The sequence below is a fragment of the Lagenorhynchus albirostris genome, chromosome 1 (genome assembly GCF_949774975.1).
Source record: "Lagenorhynchus albirostris chromosome 1, mLagAlb1.1, whole genome shotgun sequence".
Lineage (NCBI taxonomy): Eukaryota > Metazoa > Chordata > Mammalia > Artiodactyla > Delphinidae > Lagenorhynchus > Lagenorhynchus albirostris.
Genome location: NC_083095.1, coordinates 73,557,335 through 73,573,835, shown reverse-complemented (window position 1 = coordinate 73,573,835; position 16,501 = coordinate 73,557,335). Strand labels below are relative to the sequence as shown.

Genomic DNA, 16,501 nt, shown 5'->3' with positions numbered 1-16,501 from the left:
ATTGTCACAACTGAGGGCCAATAGGCATCATTATGGTCCTACCACGCTTGAGAGACCGTTTTCCAATTCAGTTTTGTTCTTTTTTTTTTTTTTTGAGGGGGAGGGACTGGAGAGAGGAGAGAGAGAGAGAGAGGGAGGGAGGGAGGGAGGGAGGGATTGGGGGGGACAAGGGGCGCGTGGTTTTCCCATCTCATCCCTGGAGGAGGGGCTGGAGCATCCCGGGCAGCCAATCAGAGAGAGGCTGGGGGGGCACTTTGAAGAAGTTTGGGGAAAAAAGTTTGGAAAAGTTTCTATAATAACGAGGGGGCGTCCGGAGGGAGGCGGCGGCGGCGGAGGAGGGGGCGTCTCAGAGAAGGGAGGGCGGGAGCCACGGGTCAAGATACTGCAGCCTCCTGAGATCCCCCCTCCCACCCAGACCGGGACCTGGGGGCTCTGGCCGGATCCATGGGGGCAGCAAGCTGCGAGGATGAGGAGCTGGAATTTAAGCTGGTGTTCGGGGAGGAAAAGGAGGCCCCCCCGCTGGGCGCGGGGGGGTCGGGGGAAGGTCAGTGCGGGGCTGGGGAGGGGTCTTGGGGTCCGTGAGGGAAGGGCGCAGGGATCCTGAGTCTGGGGACTTTCGGGCAGAGAGCCTGGGGTGAGAGATGAGGGGCTCAGAGGTTGAGGGGAGGTGCGGGGCTCGGGGGTCTGCGGAGGTGAGGCTGGGGACCCGGCACCACTTTCTCCTTTTTAGGTCGTGACTGGGGTGAGGGTGGGGGGTGCCGTTGGCTGCGCGCCGCCTTTCGGCTGGGCTGTCACTGGGATGCGGGGCGGGCGGGAACAGCGGTCCCGAGAGCCCCGGGCGCTGCCAGGGAAAGGGGAGATTGGGCTCCGGAGCTTGCCCCTTGGGGACCGAGCCCTGGGCCCGCAGACGGGACGCCAGGGGCTGGGGGCGCTCTCAGTCCCAGCCGGGGCGCCCCTCCCCCTCCCCCGTCTGGCCGCAATGAGAGGCAGATGGCGGGGATTGAGCCGGGGGCGGCGGCCGCCGCTCGCACGGAATCCGCGCAGCCCGCGCCACCCCCTCCCTCGCCCGGCCGGCGCGCGGCACCCCTCCGCTGCACCCCCACCCCCAGATTGGGGGGAGTGAGGGAGGAGCCACCTTCCCTTGTCATCACAGCCCTGGAGCCCCCCTTCCCCTGGCCACCGTTGCGATGGCAACTGGGGCTCCTGCCAGCGCCGTTTGGGGGTTTGGGAACCGCTGCTAATTGGGTTCATGTGTGAGTCGCCCCCAGCTCAGCCCAATGGTTCCTTAAACACGCCTCCAGGCCCAGCTCCAGCCCCTCTCGACCCGCCTCCCTTACCTTGAGACCCGCCCCGTCTGGTACCCCAGGTCCCAGGGCCAGGAGCTCAGAGTGTGATGTTCTCTGCGTAGGAAAAGACCTGACACGTCTGGCTCCATCCATCTCCTCCACCTTCCCAAGGCCAACTTTGCTTTTGTCTTTGTGGCTCTGAAGGGCATCTCAGAGACCTCTCTTTACTGAGGAGGGGGCAGCATACCAGACTTGGGAGGCTGCCCGCTCAAGGAACCTAGACATCTCACCTGCTTCTCTCTCTCCCCATCTCCTGTGACGTCCCTCTCTCTGTCTCCTTCCCTTCCCATTTTGACAGAACTGGACTCAGAGGACACCCCACCATGCTGCCGTCTGGGCCTGGGGGAGCCCCCTCCCTATGGTGCTGCCCCTATTGGCATTCCCCGGCCCCCACCCCCTCGGCCTGGCATGCACTCCCCACCACCCCGCCCGGCCCCCTCACCTGGCACTTGGGAGAGCCAGCCAGCCCGGTCAGTGAGGCTGGGGGGGCCGGGAGGGGGCTCCGGGGGGGCGGGGGGAGGCCGTGTTCTTGAGTGTCCCAGCATCCGCATCACCTCTATCTCTCCCACTCCCGACCCGCCAGCTGCGCTGGAGGACAACCCAGATGCCTGGGGGGAAGGATCCCCCAGGGATTACCCCCCACCAGAAGGCTTTGGAGGCTACCGAGAGGCGGGGGGCCAGGGCGGGGGTCCCTTCTTCAGCCCGAGCCCTGGCAGCAGCAGCCTGTCTTCCTGGAGCTTCTTCTCAGATGCCTCTGACGAGGCAGCCTTGTATGCAGCCTGTGACGAGGTGGAGTCTGAGCTAAATGAGGCGGCCTCCCGCTTTGGCCTAGGCTCCCCACTGCCCTCACCCCGGGCCTCCCCTAGGCCGTGGACCCCCGATGACCCCTGGAGCCTGTATGGTCCGAGCCCTGGAGGCCGGGGTCCAGAGGATAGCTGGCTACTCCTCAGCGCTCCTGGGCCCACCCCAGCTTCCCCACGACCTGCCTCTCCATGTGGCAAGCGGCGCTATTCCAGCTCAGGAACCCCATCTTCGGCCTCCCCAGCTCTGTCCCGCCGAGGCAGCCTAGGGGAGGAGGGGCCTGAGCCACCTCCAGCACCCCCATTGCCTCTGGTCCGGGACCCGGGCTCCCCTGGCCCCTTTGACTACACGGGGGCCCCACCAGCCGAGAGCATCCCTCAGAAGACCCGGAGGACTTCCAGCGAGCAGGCGGTGGCCCTGCCTCGGTCTGAGGAGCCTGCCCCGTGCAATGGGAAGCTGCCTTCGGGAGTAGAGGAGGCTGGGGCTCCTCCCGGGGGTCCTCGGAAGGAGGTTGCCGGCATGGACTACCTGGCGGTGCCTTCCCCACTGGCTTGGTCCAAGGCCCGGACTGGGGGACACAGCCCCATCTTCAGGTGAGGGTTGTGTCTGACACCACTGCAGTCTCCAGTCATCTCACCCAGGAAGCAGGAGGGCCAAGGGATGGGTTTGAAGAAAGGTCCTAGTTCTGTGTCCTTGGCATTTCAAAAGAGAATCTGCTACCAGCTTGGCTGCTGGTAAACTACTCAGTTTTAGGGAGAATTTAAAAAACGCACCCCCTTTGGACAGATGATTTGCAAAAGGACAGTCACTCCCTGTGGATCAATTAGAAAAAGCGCCTCCAGCCCCAGAAGGACCATGTGGGTAAAGGAGGAATTCCTTTAGGGTGTCCTCCACCCCCAGCTCGGTGCTGGAACGTGGGCTGGATTTCAGCCCTACAATGGGCAGCAGCAAGTCTCCCTTCTCTAACTCAGTTTCTAGGGCCTGACTTGTGGCTTAAAAGTGTACCTGCTAGATTTGAATAAAGTAGCATGTATTTGCAAGTCAAAGGATTCATATTAAACCAAGCAGTTCTTGCTGTTCTTCTACACCTTCCACCCTCAAAGAACCTTGTCCATTTCAATAATCCTAAACCTTTGATGTCAGATCAAGCTGGCTCCATCCAGAAAAGTTTCCCTTAGTTGTTTCCAGACATTGCCAAGTATCACCTGGGGGCAATTACCGGTTGAGACTCCCTGGCCTAGGGTATCTGGGCGCTCACTACAGGAAAGTTGCAGATCCGTAACCCCCAGCTTTCTGGAACCCACCTGTCCAGCCCCAGCTAGTGGAAAGGGCGCTGGCCTGGGAACGGATGTGCTCAGTCCCGGCTCTGTCAGTTGCTGGCTTGCTTAGCCCTCTACGTTCCACCCTCAGTTTCTTTATTTGGGCTTAACAAATTAACAAAGGGGTTAATTTCTGAGACCTTTTCTGGTCTGAAGTTGTGCTTCTTTTTTTTTTAAATGTGGGATCTTAGTTCCCTGACCAGGGATCAAACCCATGACCCCTGCAGTGGAAGGGCAGAGTCCTAACCACTGGACCACCAGGGAAGTCCCTGAAGTTGTGCTTCTTTACTTGACTCTTCCTATCCAGGCTTGGGGGTTAAACTGGGCTGGGGGTTCCTCTGTATCCAGACCCTGTGTTCAGAGCTGGGAAGAAGGGGGTCTCAGTCCTGGTGCCCATTTACATACCCTCAACTCAGGGGGCTCTGAGGGGTCTGTCCCCCATCTCCCCTGCTTCTGGACTTATGGACTGTTTTACTTCGGCTATAATTTTCTTTCTCCCATACCCACTGCCGCTTCCTTCTTCACATCCTGGGGAGCTGGGACCCAGGGCTGCCCTGATTGGGGTGTGAGGCTGCGGGTGATCAGTGCTCTTCTCTCTGTCTCTGTCCAGGACCTCTGCCCTCCCCCCGCTGGACTGGCCTCTGCCCAGCCAGTATGAGCAGCTGGAGCTGAGGATCGAGGTGCAGCCCAGAGCCCACCACCGGGCCCACTATGAGACAGAGGGCAGCCGGGGAGCTGTCAAAGCTGCCCCTGGTGGTCACCCCATTGTCAAGGTAAGGGGCAGAAGCCAGGCCTGGTAGCCTCTCTCCTCTCCAGTCCCAGATCCCTGCAGATGGGCTCCAGCTGTGCAGACCCATGGCACTGCCCTTTCCCACACTCCCTCTCAGCAATGACCCTGCAGGCGGCCTGGGGGAGGGACTGGTGTTAGGGGAGGAAGGGTGCACTTCAAGGACCCGGATGTACTTTCTACTCCTCTGTCCCTCCACCCCCCGCTCCACTCATCCCATGGGACACCAGCCTTATGTCTACTCTGGAAAATGGTGGCCTGCCAGATGTGGGGGAGGGGTCAGGCTGAGGCCAAAGTTCACTGGGAGTTAGGTTGTCTCTGTTGAGTTGGGCCAGTCTCCCTTGGAAGATTTTCCCCTTTGCCCAGCCCAGTTTGGGCCTCATTCCAAGAATAACACTGAACTCCAGGCCACGTTTTCGCCACAACTGGTGGAGAAACTAGTGCCCAATCTCCCCCTGGAAATCCCTTCCAGGATATCCTTTATCTTTCACTCCTCTCCAGGGGTGGACTGAAAACTTAGGGATGGATGAAGGATGAGACAGTGGGGATTTCAACTGGGTGGCCTTTGTCTCCCTCTGCCAGCTCCTAGGCTACAGTGAGAAGCCACTGACCCTACAGATGTTCATCGGCACCGCAGATGAGAGGAACCTGCGACCTCACGCTTTCTATCAGGTGCACCGTATCACGGGCAAGATGGTGGCCACGGCCAGCTACGAAGCTGTAGTCAGTGGTACCAAGGTGTTGGAGATGACCCTGCTCCCTGAGAACAACATGGCAGCCAAGTAGGTTCCAGCTCCCCTTCCCTTTATTCTGCGGGCTTGAGGACTAGCCTTTTCCATGGGGTCTAAGCTAGGTCCACTCTTCCTCTCCCCAGAAGAGTTAGATGTCATCCCTAGGAGGTGTCAGGCATTCTCACCATCTAGAAGAGGACTTTGGGGCCGGGCAGTACTCTGGAGAGACCACCTCTGGGTTCCGATAGCCCCCCATCATCTCCCAGAGAAGGTCATTTAGGGCTTTGGATGGAGGGTGATTCTGGCATCAGCTGGGAGGGCTTGCCTTCCGTTCTTGGCTTCAGCATTGACTGTGCCGGAATCCTGAAGCTTCGGAATTCAGACATTGAGCTGCGGAAGGGTGAGACGGACATCGGGCGCAAGAACACACGCGTGCGGCTGGTATTCAGGGTACACGTGCCCCAAGGCAGCGGGAAGGTCATCTCGGTGCAGACAGCATCGGTGCCCATCGAGTGCTGTGAGCAAAGAAGCCCTGTAGCATCTCTCTGTCTCTGGCTAACTTCTTGTCTGTGTGTCTGTCTGCCCATCTCCTCTGCAGAATGTGCGGTGCCCTGCTGGTCCTGGGGACACCTGTAAAGGACCCAGCCCTTATTTCTATCATGGATGGGCTGGGGGAAGTGTTCTACTTTGCCCCTGCTCCAGATTGTGCCTCTGGGTTGGACCAGAGCAACCCTGTCCTCCATCTGCCCCTGGGTATCCCCCATGTATTTGTTTGCATAGCTCTTAGGCCTACCCTGTTCATCTCTGTCTTTCTGCCCAGGAGTGGTTCCTTACATGGTCTGTGTGACCCCAGAGAGACCATTGTTTTTCTTGTGTGTCTGCTTCTGAGGAGGGCTCCTCCAGGGCCCTGTGACAGTTATTCTAGGGAGGGTTGGGGCACAGGAGGCTGTCCTCTCCATACCAGCCAGCCAGGCCTTTCCTGCACTGCCCTGCAGCCCAGCGCTCAGCTCAGGAGCTGCCCCAGGTGGAGGCCTACAGCCCCAGTGCCTGCTCCGTGACGGGAGGGGAGGAACTAGTGCTGACTGGCTCCAACTTCCTGCCTGACTCCAAGGTGGTGTTCATCGAGAGGGGCCCTGGTGAGTATCTATAGGGAGGCGGGGAGGGCAGGCAGGAAGAGCTTGGAACGGGAGGGTGAATGATTTCTGGCACTGTCTCTAAACTAGCAAGTTGAGCCTCAATTTCCTTATCTGTAAAATGGGGCAGATAGACTGCCCGTCCTGTTATACTGTCTCCTCCCCATGCGTACTCTAGGCATCTGAAATGCTCAGGATGGCAAATAAATGTAAGAAATACAGATTCTTTTATTGAGGAGTCAGCTTTGAGCTAATTTACCCCCATGTGGCTGGGGAAGATGAGAAGGAAAGAGGTGACTTGGACCCTGAGCCCTTCCTGAGTTATGGGACTGGCAGCACAGCTGTGATTACAGGAGGCTGTGAGGTGCCCCAGAATAGAGCTGCCGGGGTGGAGAAGGGAAGACCGAGGGGCCCAGGTATACTCACCAACCTGAGGCCTCTGCTCTCCCCAACCCTGCCCACCCAAAGCCCCAGCCCTATCCTCAAGTTTAGCGCCCTAGGACCATATCAGAGCAGAGTCAGAGGTTCTGGGTCATGAGACTTGGGGTCTCATAGCCTCCCTTCAAGCTGAGACCCTTTCCTACCCTTGAACTTCTTTCCGGCTCTGTCATGGGAGGGGATGTTTAGAGCTGCATGAGAGGGTTCCAGAGTTGTTTCTGGTCCCTGGACTGGCCCTGCCATTTCTCTTGGCCCCAGCTTGTGGCTCTAGATCTTGGAGACTGCTTTAAACCCTGCCTGTCCTACTGGGTTAAGTAAACATGCAGCGGGCTCCCTGTGAGCTAGGCCTTGTCAGGACCTTCTGAGTCTGGCCGTGGCTGCAGCAGGAGGGGAAATGGCGGAGGCCTGGGCACGGGGCAAGGGGTAGGGGCCGTGCGGCTGGGCTGGAGCTCCCTGTTCTTCCTGCACAGACGGAAAGCTGCAATGGGAGGAGGAGGCCACAGTGAACCGGTTGCAGAGCAATGAGGTACCCGTGTCACTAGGGTCCCCCCTGTGGGTGGGAGTGGGGTGGGAGAAGTCAGGAGATTCTCAGCCGGCTCCCTTGTGCTTGGAGTGGACTCCAGCAGCTACCTGTTCTTTTCTAGAGGAAGCAACCTGGCCACTCTGGAAGCAGGGACACCTCTAGGGAATGAACTTTGCTCCTTTGTAAATGGAAAAAGCCAGGAGGTGGAGTTAGGGTACTTGGAAGGGCTGGGCTGAGCCTAGATCCCTGAGGGCCCCCTGCCTCATCCTCTGCTCTTCCCCAGGTGACGCTGACCCTGACCATCCCTGAGTACAGCAACAAGCGGGTGTCCCGGCCAGTCCAGGTCTACTTTTACGTCTCCAACGGGCGGAGGAAGCGCAGTCCTACCCAGAGTTTCAAGTTCCTGCCTGGTGCGCTCCGGAACAGCCCATGGTGGGGGGATGCGGACGTGGGGACTGATGCAGGGGCACAGGGATGCAGTGAGGGGTCAAGGGAGGGATGAGACCTAGGGATAGAAGAGACCTAGGGTTGGAGAGTGCGCGGCGGGGAGACTGCCAGCCCTCTCACCAGCGTGTCCTCCTTCCCATCCGTCCAGTGATCTTCAAGGAGGAGCCTCTACCGGACGCATCTCTCCGGGGCTTCCCTTCAGCATCGGGCCCCCACTTTGGCTCTGACATGGACTTCTCACCACCCAGGCCCCCCTACCCCTCCTATCCCCATGAAGACCCTGCTTATGAAACTCCTTACCTGTCAGAAGGCTTCAGCTATGGCACGCCCCCTCTGTACCCCCAGACGGGGCCCCCGCCATCCTACAGACCTGGCCCGCGGATGTTCCCTGAGACTGGGGGTACCACAGGTTGCGCCCGCCCACCTCCAGTCTCATTCCTTCCCCGGCCCTTCCCTAGCGACCCCTATGGAGGACGGGGCTCCCCCTTTCCCCTGGGGCTGCCGTTCCCTCCTCCAGCCCCCTTCCGGCCTCCACTACCTGCATCCCCACCACTTGAAGGCCCCTTCGCTCCCCAGAGCAGTGTTCACCCCCCACCTGCTGAGGGTTACAGTGAGGTAGGGCCGAGCTATGGCCCTGGGGAGGGGGCTCCGGAGCAGGAGAAGTCCAGGGGTGGCTACGGCGGCAGCTTCCGAGACAGTGTCCCTATCCAGGGTATCACGCTGGAGGAAGGTGGGTGTGGGACCAGGGGCTGCGAGTGTGAGTGTGTGCAAGAGATTGCTCTGCATGTTTGCTGAGGGCTGGAGCTTGGCCTCGCAGAGGCTGGGCCTCCATGGTCCCTCAGGGCCAGCTGGAGGGCCTCAGGAGGCCAGTGCGTGGTGCGTGTGGCCAGTTGAATCCAGTTGAATTCTGAAGGGGGCACGGAGTACCTGCCTAACCTTTCTGCTGCCTCGGCCCTCGGCCCCAGATCGCTGAATCTCAGGGCTAGAAGTACTTGCAAGATCATTCAATCCAGCTCCCTCAATCTGCAGACCCAGGCAGTGAATTTCAGAGAGGGGCAGTGGCTTGCTGGTGTCCCAGCCGAGCACGTTTTCCCTTGCCTCAGCTTCCCCCGAAAGCTGGTGACAGTGGTCTGGATTGGTGATGAGGGGCCTTCCTATTTCGCCTCTCTTTCCTCCCACTGGCTACACCCACCTCCGGCCCTGCTGACAGCGACTGCCCTGACGCTGCAGGCCAAGCCAGCAGGAAGGGGGCCTGAGAACCCACGTGGATGGAGTTCAGCAAGATTTGATTGAGAGCAGGGGTCAGGACACAGTGGGGAAACTGAGGCCCAGTGGTAGAGAAGCCAGTGCAGGAGGAGCCTGGAGGCATCCTAGACGAGGCCTGCCTGGAATGGATTGGGGGTCTCTGGAAAAGGAGGCGACCTGACCCTTGCCCAGTCTCTCAACTGCCCCTCCTTTACAGTGAGTGAGATCATTGGCCGAGACCTGAGTGGCTTCCCTGCACCTCCTGGAGAAGAGCCTCCCGCCTGAACCATCGCCTGACCCCCGCTCCCCCCTGCCCTGCCCACTTTCCCTTCATCCTGGGATGGCGGTTCCAGAGGCTTGGGGGCCAATCTGGTTCCTCTTTCCCCAGTTTCTTGCCTGCTCTCCCCTGCCCTCCCTTCCCTCCCCTAGCTGAGGTGTGGCCCCCGGGGCCTGGTGCTGCCTTGGAGGGCTGGGGGCGGGGGAATGTGGAGGCCTGGGATGGGGGTGGACCCTGGGGGGTTACTGGGAGCGAGGACTGGAGGACTGCCGGGAGTGAAGGCCGTGTCTAGATTGTGTACAGCCCACGGTGCTGGGAGGCTGGGGCCAGGTTGATGGGTAATAAACTGCTCGCTGACTAGTGTTTCAGGCTCCAAAACTCTTTGGAGAGAGACATGGGGCAGCTTACTCTAGCCCTGGCCAGAGGAGGCTTAGAACCTGGGAAGGGATGGGATGTGGCCGGGAAGATTACATCCCAAAGAGTATCAGCGCGAGAGGGTGGAGAGGGTTTGAAGGGTCGCAGAGGCTCCCTAACTGGGGTGAGGTCGGGAGCCAGGGTTTGTAGACCTCTCTTCCCTGGGGATTCAGTTTCTTTTAGGAGCTTTGGGAAGATCTGTGTATTTTCAAGTTACTTTCTCTTGCTACCACCGAGATGATTCTGATTCATAGTCAAGGTCGGGAAACACCAGTCTAGTCCCTCTCCCTCATTTACAAAGGAGGCGTCTACGGCTCAGAGAGGGAAGGGGGCTTGCCCTATGTCACACAGCTAATCAACAGTAGGTTGAACGCTGCACTTCTGGGCTCCTGCCCCCAGATATCCCACCCTCAGATATCCTAACCCATGGAGGTCAGGCCCCTGAAGCTTATCTCCCTGGAGCAGGGTAGGAGATGAGGGAGGGCTGGCATGGGTCCATCCACACTCTGGATTCTCCACCCTTTGGGGTCTGTGAAGACATTCTGGAAAGATCTATGTTTCAGAGGTAGACTGCAGGAAGCCAAGCAGCTCCCCAGATGCCCTGACGTTGCCTGAGCTCTGGCCTTTCCCACAGGTATACCCACATATCACAACTGACAGGCCCGGCCTGGAAACCTGGTTTGCCCCACGTCTTGACAGCCTAGGGGGCCAAGTCCCCAGTGGGTTGGGGAGAGCCTGGCATACAGGAGGCACTGAGGACCACTGGCCCAGCTGCAGGGGGCCGTACCCCAAAGATATTCCGGGTGTTAGCAGTCGGGAGACTTGCCTCCCCTCAAGGCTGGTATGTCCAGTGCGTCTAGACAGGCCTGGCAAGTGCCCAGGTGTTCAGCTGTGGGTGTGACAGAAGCTGGCTCTGGAATGGAGGACAGGAGAACAAGGATGACCCCTGGTCTTGTCACTGCTGCTTTGCAATGAATTTCCTTTATCTTCCTGAACACAAACTGCTGCGAACCAGACTGATATCAGGTGATTGGCTCACTGGGCCATGGCTGCTTCTCAAAGGTACCCTCCAGCAGGACTAGAGTCATCACCCACAGCAGGAGGGACCCAGGGCACACGTGTCCTGGCCAGCACCCTTCAGCTCCCCCTCCAAGATCTCTGACAGGCGGCGAGTCACCCTCCGTGAATGAAAAGCTATAGTGATGGGGACTCACTGCCTCCCAGGGCAGACCGTTTCACTCTCTGCCGTAGCACTGCCACTCATTCATTGCCAGGCATTTACTGAGCAGCTACTAAGTGCCAGCCAATGCGTCCTGGAGGACCTCATAGCCTCATGGGGTGACAGTAAGTAAACACACATTATAACTCAACACTTCAACTCGGTAAATGTTTCTTGTACAGAAAATATGTCAGGTCTTGGGCGGGGGGAGTAAACAATTTTAATATGGGGAAGGAGCAGAGCACAGGGGCACTCCATCCAGCTGTGGGGGTCAGAGGGAACTTCAGGGGTGACTTCTAGACTGGGATCTGAAGCATGACTGGGAACTGACTGGGCTGAGAGTAGGGGAAGGGCAGGCCAGGCAGAGCCACCAGATGGGCCATGTCTTGGAGGAGAGAGGCAAACAGGGAGGGCCAGCAGATGGAGGGCTTGGCACGCTCGTGGGACTGGTGAAGTTCTGGAAGTGGGGGGCGCTGTGAGTGGGGACCAGAGAGGGAAGCAGGGGCTGGGTTCTGAGCCTTGTAGCCATGCTAGGAAGCTTAGTTATCCAAGGATAATGGGCGCTTTCCCACTAGATGGTAGGGCTTAAGCTGGGGTTGATACAATAGATTTGCCTCACAGCTCTTCCTTGGGTAGAGCTTCCATCTGCTCCCCTGTGGCTGCTCTGCCAGCACAGTGTTCTGCCCTGTGGGCCCACACTTCACACGCCTAATCCCTCTTCCCATTAGAATCCTGAGGTGGGCGGGTCAACTCCCAAGGTCATTGTCTCTTCCCAGGTTCCTACAGACATCCAGCTCCCTGAGGCTGGAGTTGGGAGAGGGAAGAGAAGGAGGCTGGATCTTCGGTCGGTGCCAGAAAAGACTTTCTTGGCCACAGTTTCTCAAAGTGTGGTCTGAAGATAACTTGCATTTGAGTCATTAGGGAGGTGTTTTGGTTTTATTTTATTTTATTGTTTGTTTTTGTTTTTAATACAGATTTCTAGGCAACCCCTGACCTACTCAATTGTATTCTCTGGGGGCAGGGCTAGGTTTCTGCATTTTAAACAGCACCCTAGGTCAGGGGTCCCCAACCCCCAGGCCATGGACCGCTACCAGTTCATATCCTATTAGGAACCGGGCCACACAGCAGGAGGTGAGCAGTGGGCGGGCGGGCGAGCGAGCGAAGCTTCACCTGCCGCTCCCCATTGCTCCCCATCACTTGCTCACTGCCTGAACCACCCGCCTCCGCCCCCAGCCATTGAAAAATTGTCTTCCATGCAACTGGTCCCTGGTGCCAAAAAGGTTGGGAACCGCTGCCTTAGGTGATTCTCCGGCACAGGAAAGTTTGAGAACTAGAGTCATCTGTCAATTAAGGGTCATTCCTTCCCACTCCAGACTCTAAAACAGCTCCCTGCCCCCTTCTCATAGATCTAGTCTGGGCTGCTCTGGGTGGAAGGTCACCTGCAAAAGTGCACTTAAGGGAGGGGAAAGGCACACACATTCCTGACATTGCAGCTCACCTCTCCCCTCTCCTTGGCTCGGTCTTGCTCCATGGACAATCTGAGATGGTCTCGGGGCAGCCTGGATTTCTGGTGCAGCAGCAGCTGCCCCAGAACTTTTGAGTCTCCTTCTCTGGCTGGGTCTCTGACCTCTAAGACACCTGGGGAGGGCACACTGGGTAGCCTTCCAGGTGAATTTGGGCTCCGCCTGGAGCAGTTCTGTGATGCCTTGGTGCACCCCCTGCCAGACTTTCTAAGTGTCGGGAAGAAGGCTGCAGAGGAGTGGCATCTCATGTACCTCCTGGAAACTCCAGATGTGGGAAGCGCGCAGGGGTTTGGTGCTTTTTTGGGAGCTGGTTTTAGTGGCCTCAGCATCTGGTTGCTTCCACAAAACATCCCAAGAAAAGAAAAGGGGAAAAAAAAGGAGATGGGGAAGGAACCTCTAAACTATAAGGGACTTAAGGACATATCAACAGTTTGGCTATTCCTTACCACATTAAGCATAGACTTGCCATGTGATAGCACCAGCAATCTCTCCGCTATGTATTGACCCTGGTGAATAAAAAATTACGTCCACACAAAAACCTGTTCCCAAATGTTTACAGCAGTTTTATTCATAATCAACCCAAACTGGAAACAACCAAGATGTTCTTCAGTAGGTGAACAGATTAACTGTAGTACATCCAAGCAGTGGAATACTACGTAGCAATAAAAATTAATGAAATATTGATGCATGCAACAATATAAATAAATATTAAATGCACTTTGTTAAGTGAAAGAAGCTAGATTCAAGTGGCTACATTTTGTGCGATTCTATTTACATGACATTCTGGAAGAGGCACTGTGGTAGAGACGCAAAACAGATCAGTGACTGCAGGGGGAATGCTTAGAGAACAAGGAGTAGTTGACTGCAAAGGGATAGCACATGGGAATGTTCAGGGTGATGGGACTGTTTTGTGTGATCTCATGGTGGTGAACACGTGACTCTGTCCCACTGTCAAAATCTATAGAACTCTACACAGATGGAAATTAATTATATACAAAATTTTAAAGAGTCATTCAATCCTAGGATAGAATGTAAAGTGTAATATATGAATCTAAATGTATTGTGAATATATATGGAAAAGGTGGTGGTGGGTGGGAAGGAGCTAAAATCAGTAATTTGGGGAAACAATGTTTTGACTGGGTACTGTAAGGCTAAAGACAAAAGGAATCATACGTACAGATTATAGTTGGTAAATTTGTTACAGGTTAATGATTCTGAAGCTACTTAACCTATATACTAGTGTTGAACAGTAAGTAAATACATTGTAGTGAGGTAGGTTTCTCACTGTCAGAGAAAGCAGGGGCTGGTTATCATGGTGTGGGCTGGAAGTCTAGGAGAAACCCTGTGGTGCCGGATTCAGATTGGAGATATCAGTATGAACTCATGCTCGTTTTACATATATCTATATCCATGTCTATATCTACATAATATTATATATAGAATATATACTAGAGCTATATAAATATCTATATAGATAGATCTATAATCCATAGATATCTGTTTTATATAAGTATATATAAAATACATGCACATACACACAAATAGATACAGAGACAAATATAGATATGGTGTGTATAGGGGTTAATATACATACATATATTTGCTAGCTTTTTCTGCTAAGAGAGCCTAAAATGAGTGGCACCCCATTATCAATGAAGACACCTAGCATCCAGATGTTGGCTTCTAAAAACCATTCTCCAATAAAAAGAACCAGGGTTCCTTGGAAAAATGGCTAATTCTAGAGCTAGGGCAGGGAAAATACAAGGTAATCCTGGAGCAACTTGCATTACCAGAAAGTAAGTGCAAAAAAAGGGGAGGGGTGCATATCAAAAGGACACAAGAGACAACTCAAAAGATGTTCCAATGGCCAAAGCTGAAACAATACGAGCAATGTAATAAATAATGATAATATTAGACTGTAATTCAAAGAATAAAATAAATCTCTGTTAAGTCCACACTGCTGCAAATAAATGATTGAATAAATAACTAACTGGGGGAGAGGGACAGATCTTTACAGAAGAATTCCTGTTAATAAATGTAGAAGGAATGAGGGAACTAGAAAATCTACTATGGTAGATGGTCTACTATAAGACCATCATAGTAATAATTGCTATAGGCAAGATGCATTGATGAATGCTAAAATCAGTAGGTAAAACTTTAAGGAAGAACAGGATATTTGCAAAGACTCAAAGTGTCTGCTCCAAAATTAGCCCTACTAATTACTGTGAGGGTTTTAATGAACTGTCCCAAATCCTTTGCTACCCCTTGCTCTAGAAGATGGAGCTTAATTCCTTTTGTCTTGAATGTGGTCTGGACTTAGAGACTTGCTTCTAACAAATAGAGTATGGAAACGGGAAAATTAGCAACTTTACCGTAGAGAAGCAGGCAAACACCACCTTAACCAAGCGATCAAGGTTAACATCACCAGCAATAAGTCATTTGATATCAGGTGTTCCCTGATATGATGCATTAAGAATCTCACATAAGCTCTGTGATATTCTTCCCCCAAACCCATAACCTCAGTTTATTCATAAGAAAGCAACAAACAACACTTGGCAAACGTTCTACAAAATACAGACCACGAATCTTGAAAAGGGTTGAGATGTTTATTTTTGTTATAAGGAAAAACACAAGCATATTTAGGTACTGATGCCAGTGAGGGAGTGAAGCTGAAGCTAGTAGGGGGAGGGGCAATCTGTGCTAAAGCTCCGTGATCTTGTAACTTTTGGAGACACAGCCTCTGCATCTACTGCTCTCAGGCCCTGCATCCATTTGGATGTGTCACAGGCACTTTGGATGCACTTTCCACCGTACAATAAATTCCTGGTTTTTTCCCTTCCTTCCATCTAGGCAGTTGCTGTTTGTGTCCTTGTCCAGGCTGCAGAATCTGAAGAAAAGAGACCCCTTCCTTCCCAGCAGAACCTAGCTGAGTTTCAATCACGCTTGGCAGTGTCCTGGGGTAGGTGGGAGCCCCTCCCTCCAGAGCGTCCCAGGAGTGAACAGCGCCTGGGTTATCACCCAGGAGTGCTAGGAAGGTGACAGACACCAGGGGGCAGCAGTAACAAGGTGAAGGGTGGGGTGGGCAGGTGGGAGGAGGAAGAAGGTTAAGAAAAGCAAGACCCTGTTCCTGCTCCTGTGAGCTGTACATCCCATATCCTCTTCTGCAATTTCACACACCACCCCTTGAAGATCAGTTCCCCCTTCTCAGGATTATCAGTCATGTGGCCTCTAGTAATCATAGATTTATTTTTAGGGAGCTTTCCCTGTCTCCTCTACTAGATTCTAAGATCCTAAAGACAAGGGTCAGTGTTTATAACTCTTTGTCTCTCCTTGTGCAGTGAATGATAAAAGCTGCCAGTTTTTTGTGTGATGTGTATTAGGGGCATGCTTTATGTGTTTTAACTCCAAGTTTTCTGCAACCCCAAACCAAGGCTCAGAAATATGTGCTAAGAACAGCAGCAACAGAAGTAGATAACGCTTGGGTACAGCTCACTTTGCTCCAAGCGCCTCATCAAGCCCTTCGTAAAGCCCATCTCATTTAATCCTCTCCCGACAATCCTGGGAAGTTGTTCCTGTTACTCTTTCCCTTTTCATAGATGAGGAAACTGAAGCACAGAGGGCTTAAGTAATGCCAGGAGTCACACAGCTCCCCAGGGACAGAGCTGGGATTCTAAGGCTATCTCCTAACTCCAGGTCAAGCAATCTTTTCCACGGTACTGCAGCCAATTCCTTATCACATGGGTGAAATCAGACGAAAAGTAAACATGCAGGGTTGCCTTCAAATGAGGCAGAGAGACAGTCCGGAGATTGAACTTCAGACTTGGAATCGAAGGCCCTGGGATTCATGCTCCCGTTTGGATATCGCTCACTTCTTAAGTAGTAAAATGCAGGGGTTGGGCTGGTCCAAACAGTGTCTGAGGTCGCTTCCAATTCTAACGTGCCAGGGGTTTATGTAACAAGTGGCAGCATAAAGAGGAGACTGCAGAAGGTGACCTTCCTTCTCAAGGTTGCTAGATAAAATACGGGATACAAGGGTCCAGGCCCTCAGTCCCTCCCTGATAGGGTGGAGTGGAGATGCGATACGGGCTGGGTGTCTGTACAGACTAGGGGCAGAACTTGTTTTGAGCTCCCACTGTGCCCCCTCCCCCTCCATTCTTAGGCCCTTTAAGGACGTTGCTCAGTCTCAGAGAAGTCTCCTTTGTACCTTGTCCCTCATGGTGGCAACAGACAGAGGAAGAAGGCTGGCCAAGGCCTTGGCCTGCCCTTGTACTTGGCCAGCCCCCCATGCCCTGGCTGTG

General features: G+C 54.6%; 1 protein-coding gene across 2 annotated transcripts; it reads left to right on the top strand.

Moving 5' to 3' along the window:
• Positions 1-343: 343 nt before the first annotated feature.
• Positions 344-9,410, top strand: NFATC4 (nuclear factor of activated T cells 4). Of its 2 annotated transcripts, XM_060144416.1 has the most exons (10): positions 344-544; positions 1,645-2,740; positions 4,077-4,239; positions 4,836-5,035; positions 5,329-5,501; positions 5,980-6,120; positions 7,026-7,081; positions 7,362-7,488; positions 7,674-8,255; positions 8,988-9,410. In XM_060144416.1, exons 1-10 carry the CDS (start codon positions 445-447, stop codon positions 9,053-9,055), a joined length of 2,706 nt encoding a protein of 901 aa, XP_060000399.1. In that variant the 5' UTR covers positions 344-444; the 3' UTR covers positions 9,056-9,410. The 2 variants fall into 2 exon arrangements, with proteins under 2 accessions (XP_060000399.1, XP_060000408.1); XM_060144425.1 differs by lacking the exon at positions 7,674-8,255 and having other exon boundaries at positions 401-544.
• Positions 9,411-16,501: the final 7,091 nt, after the last annotated feature.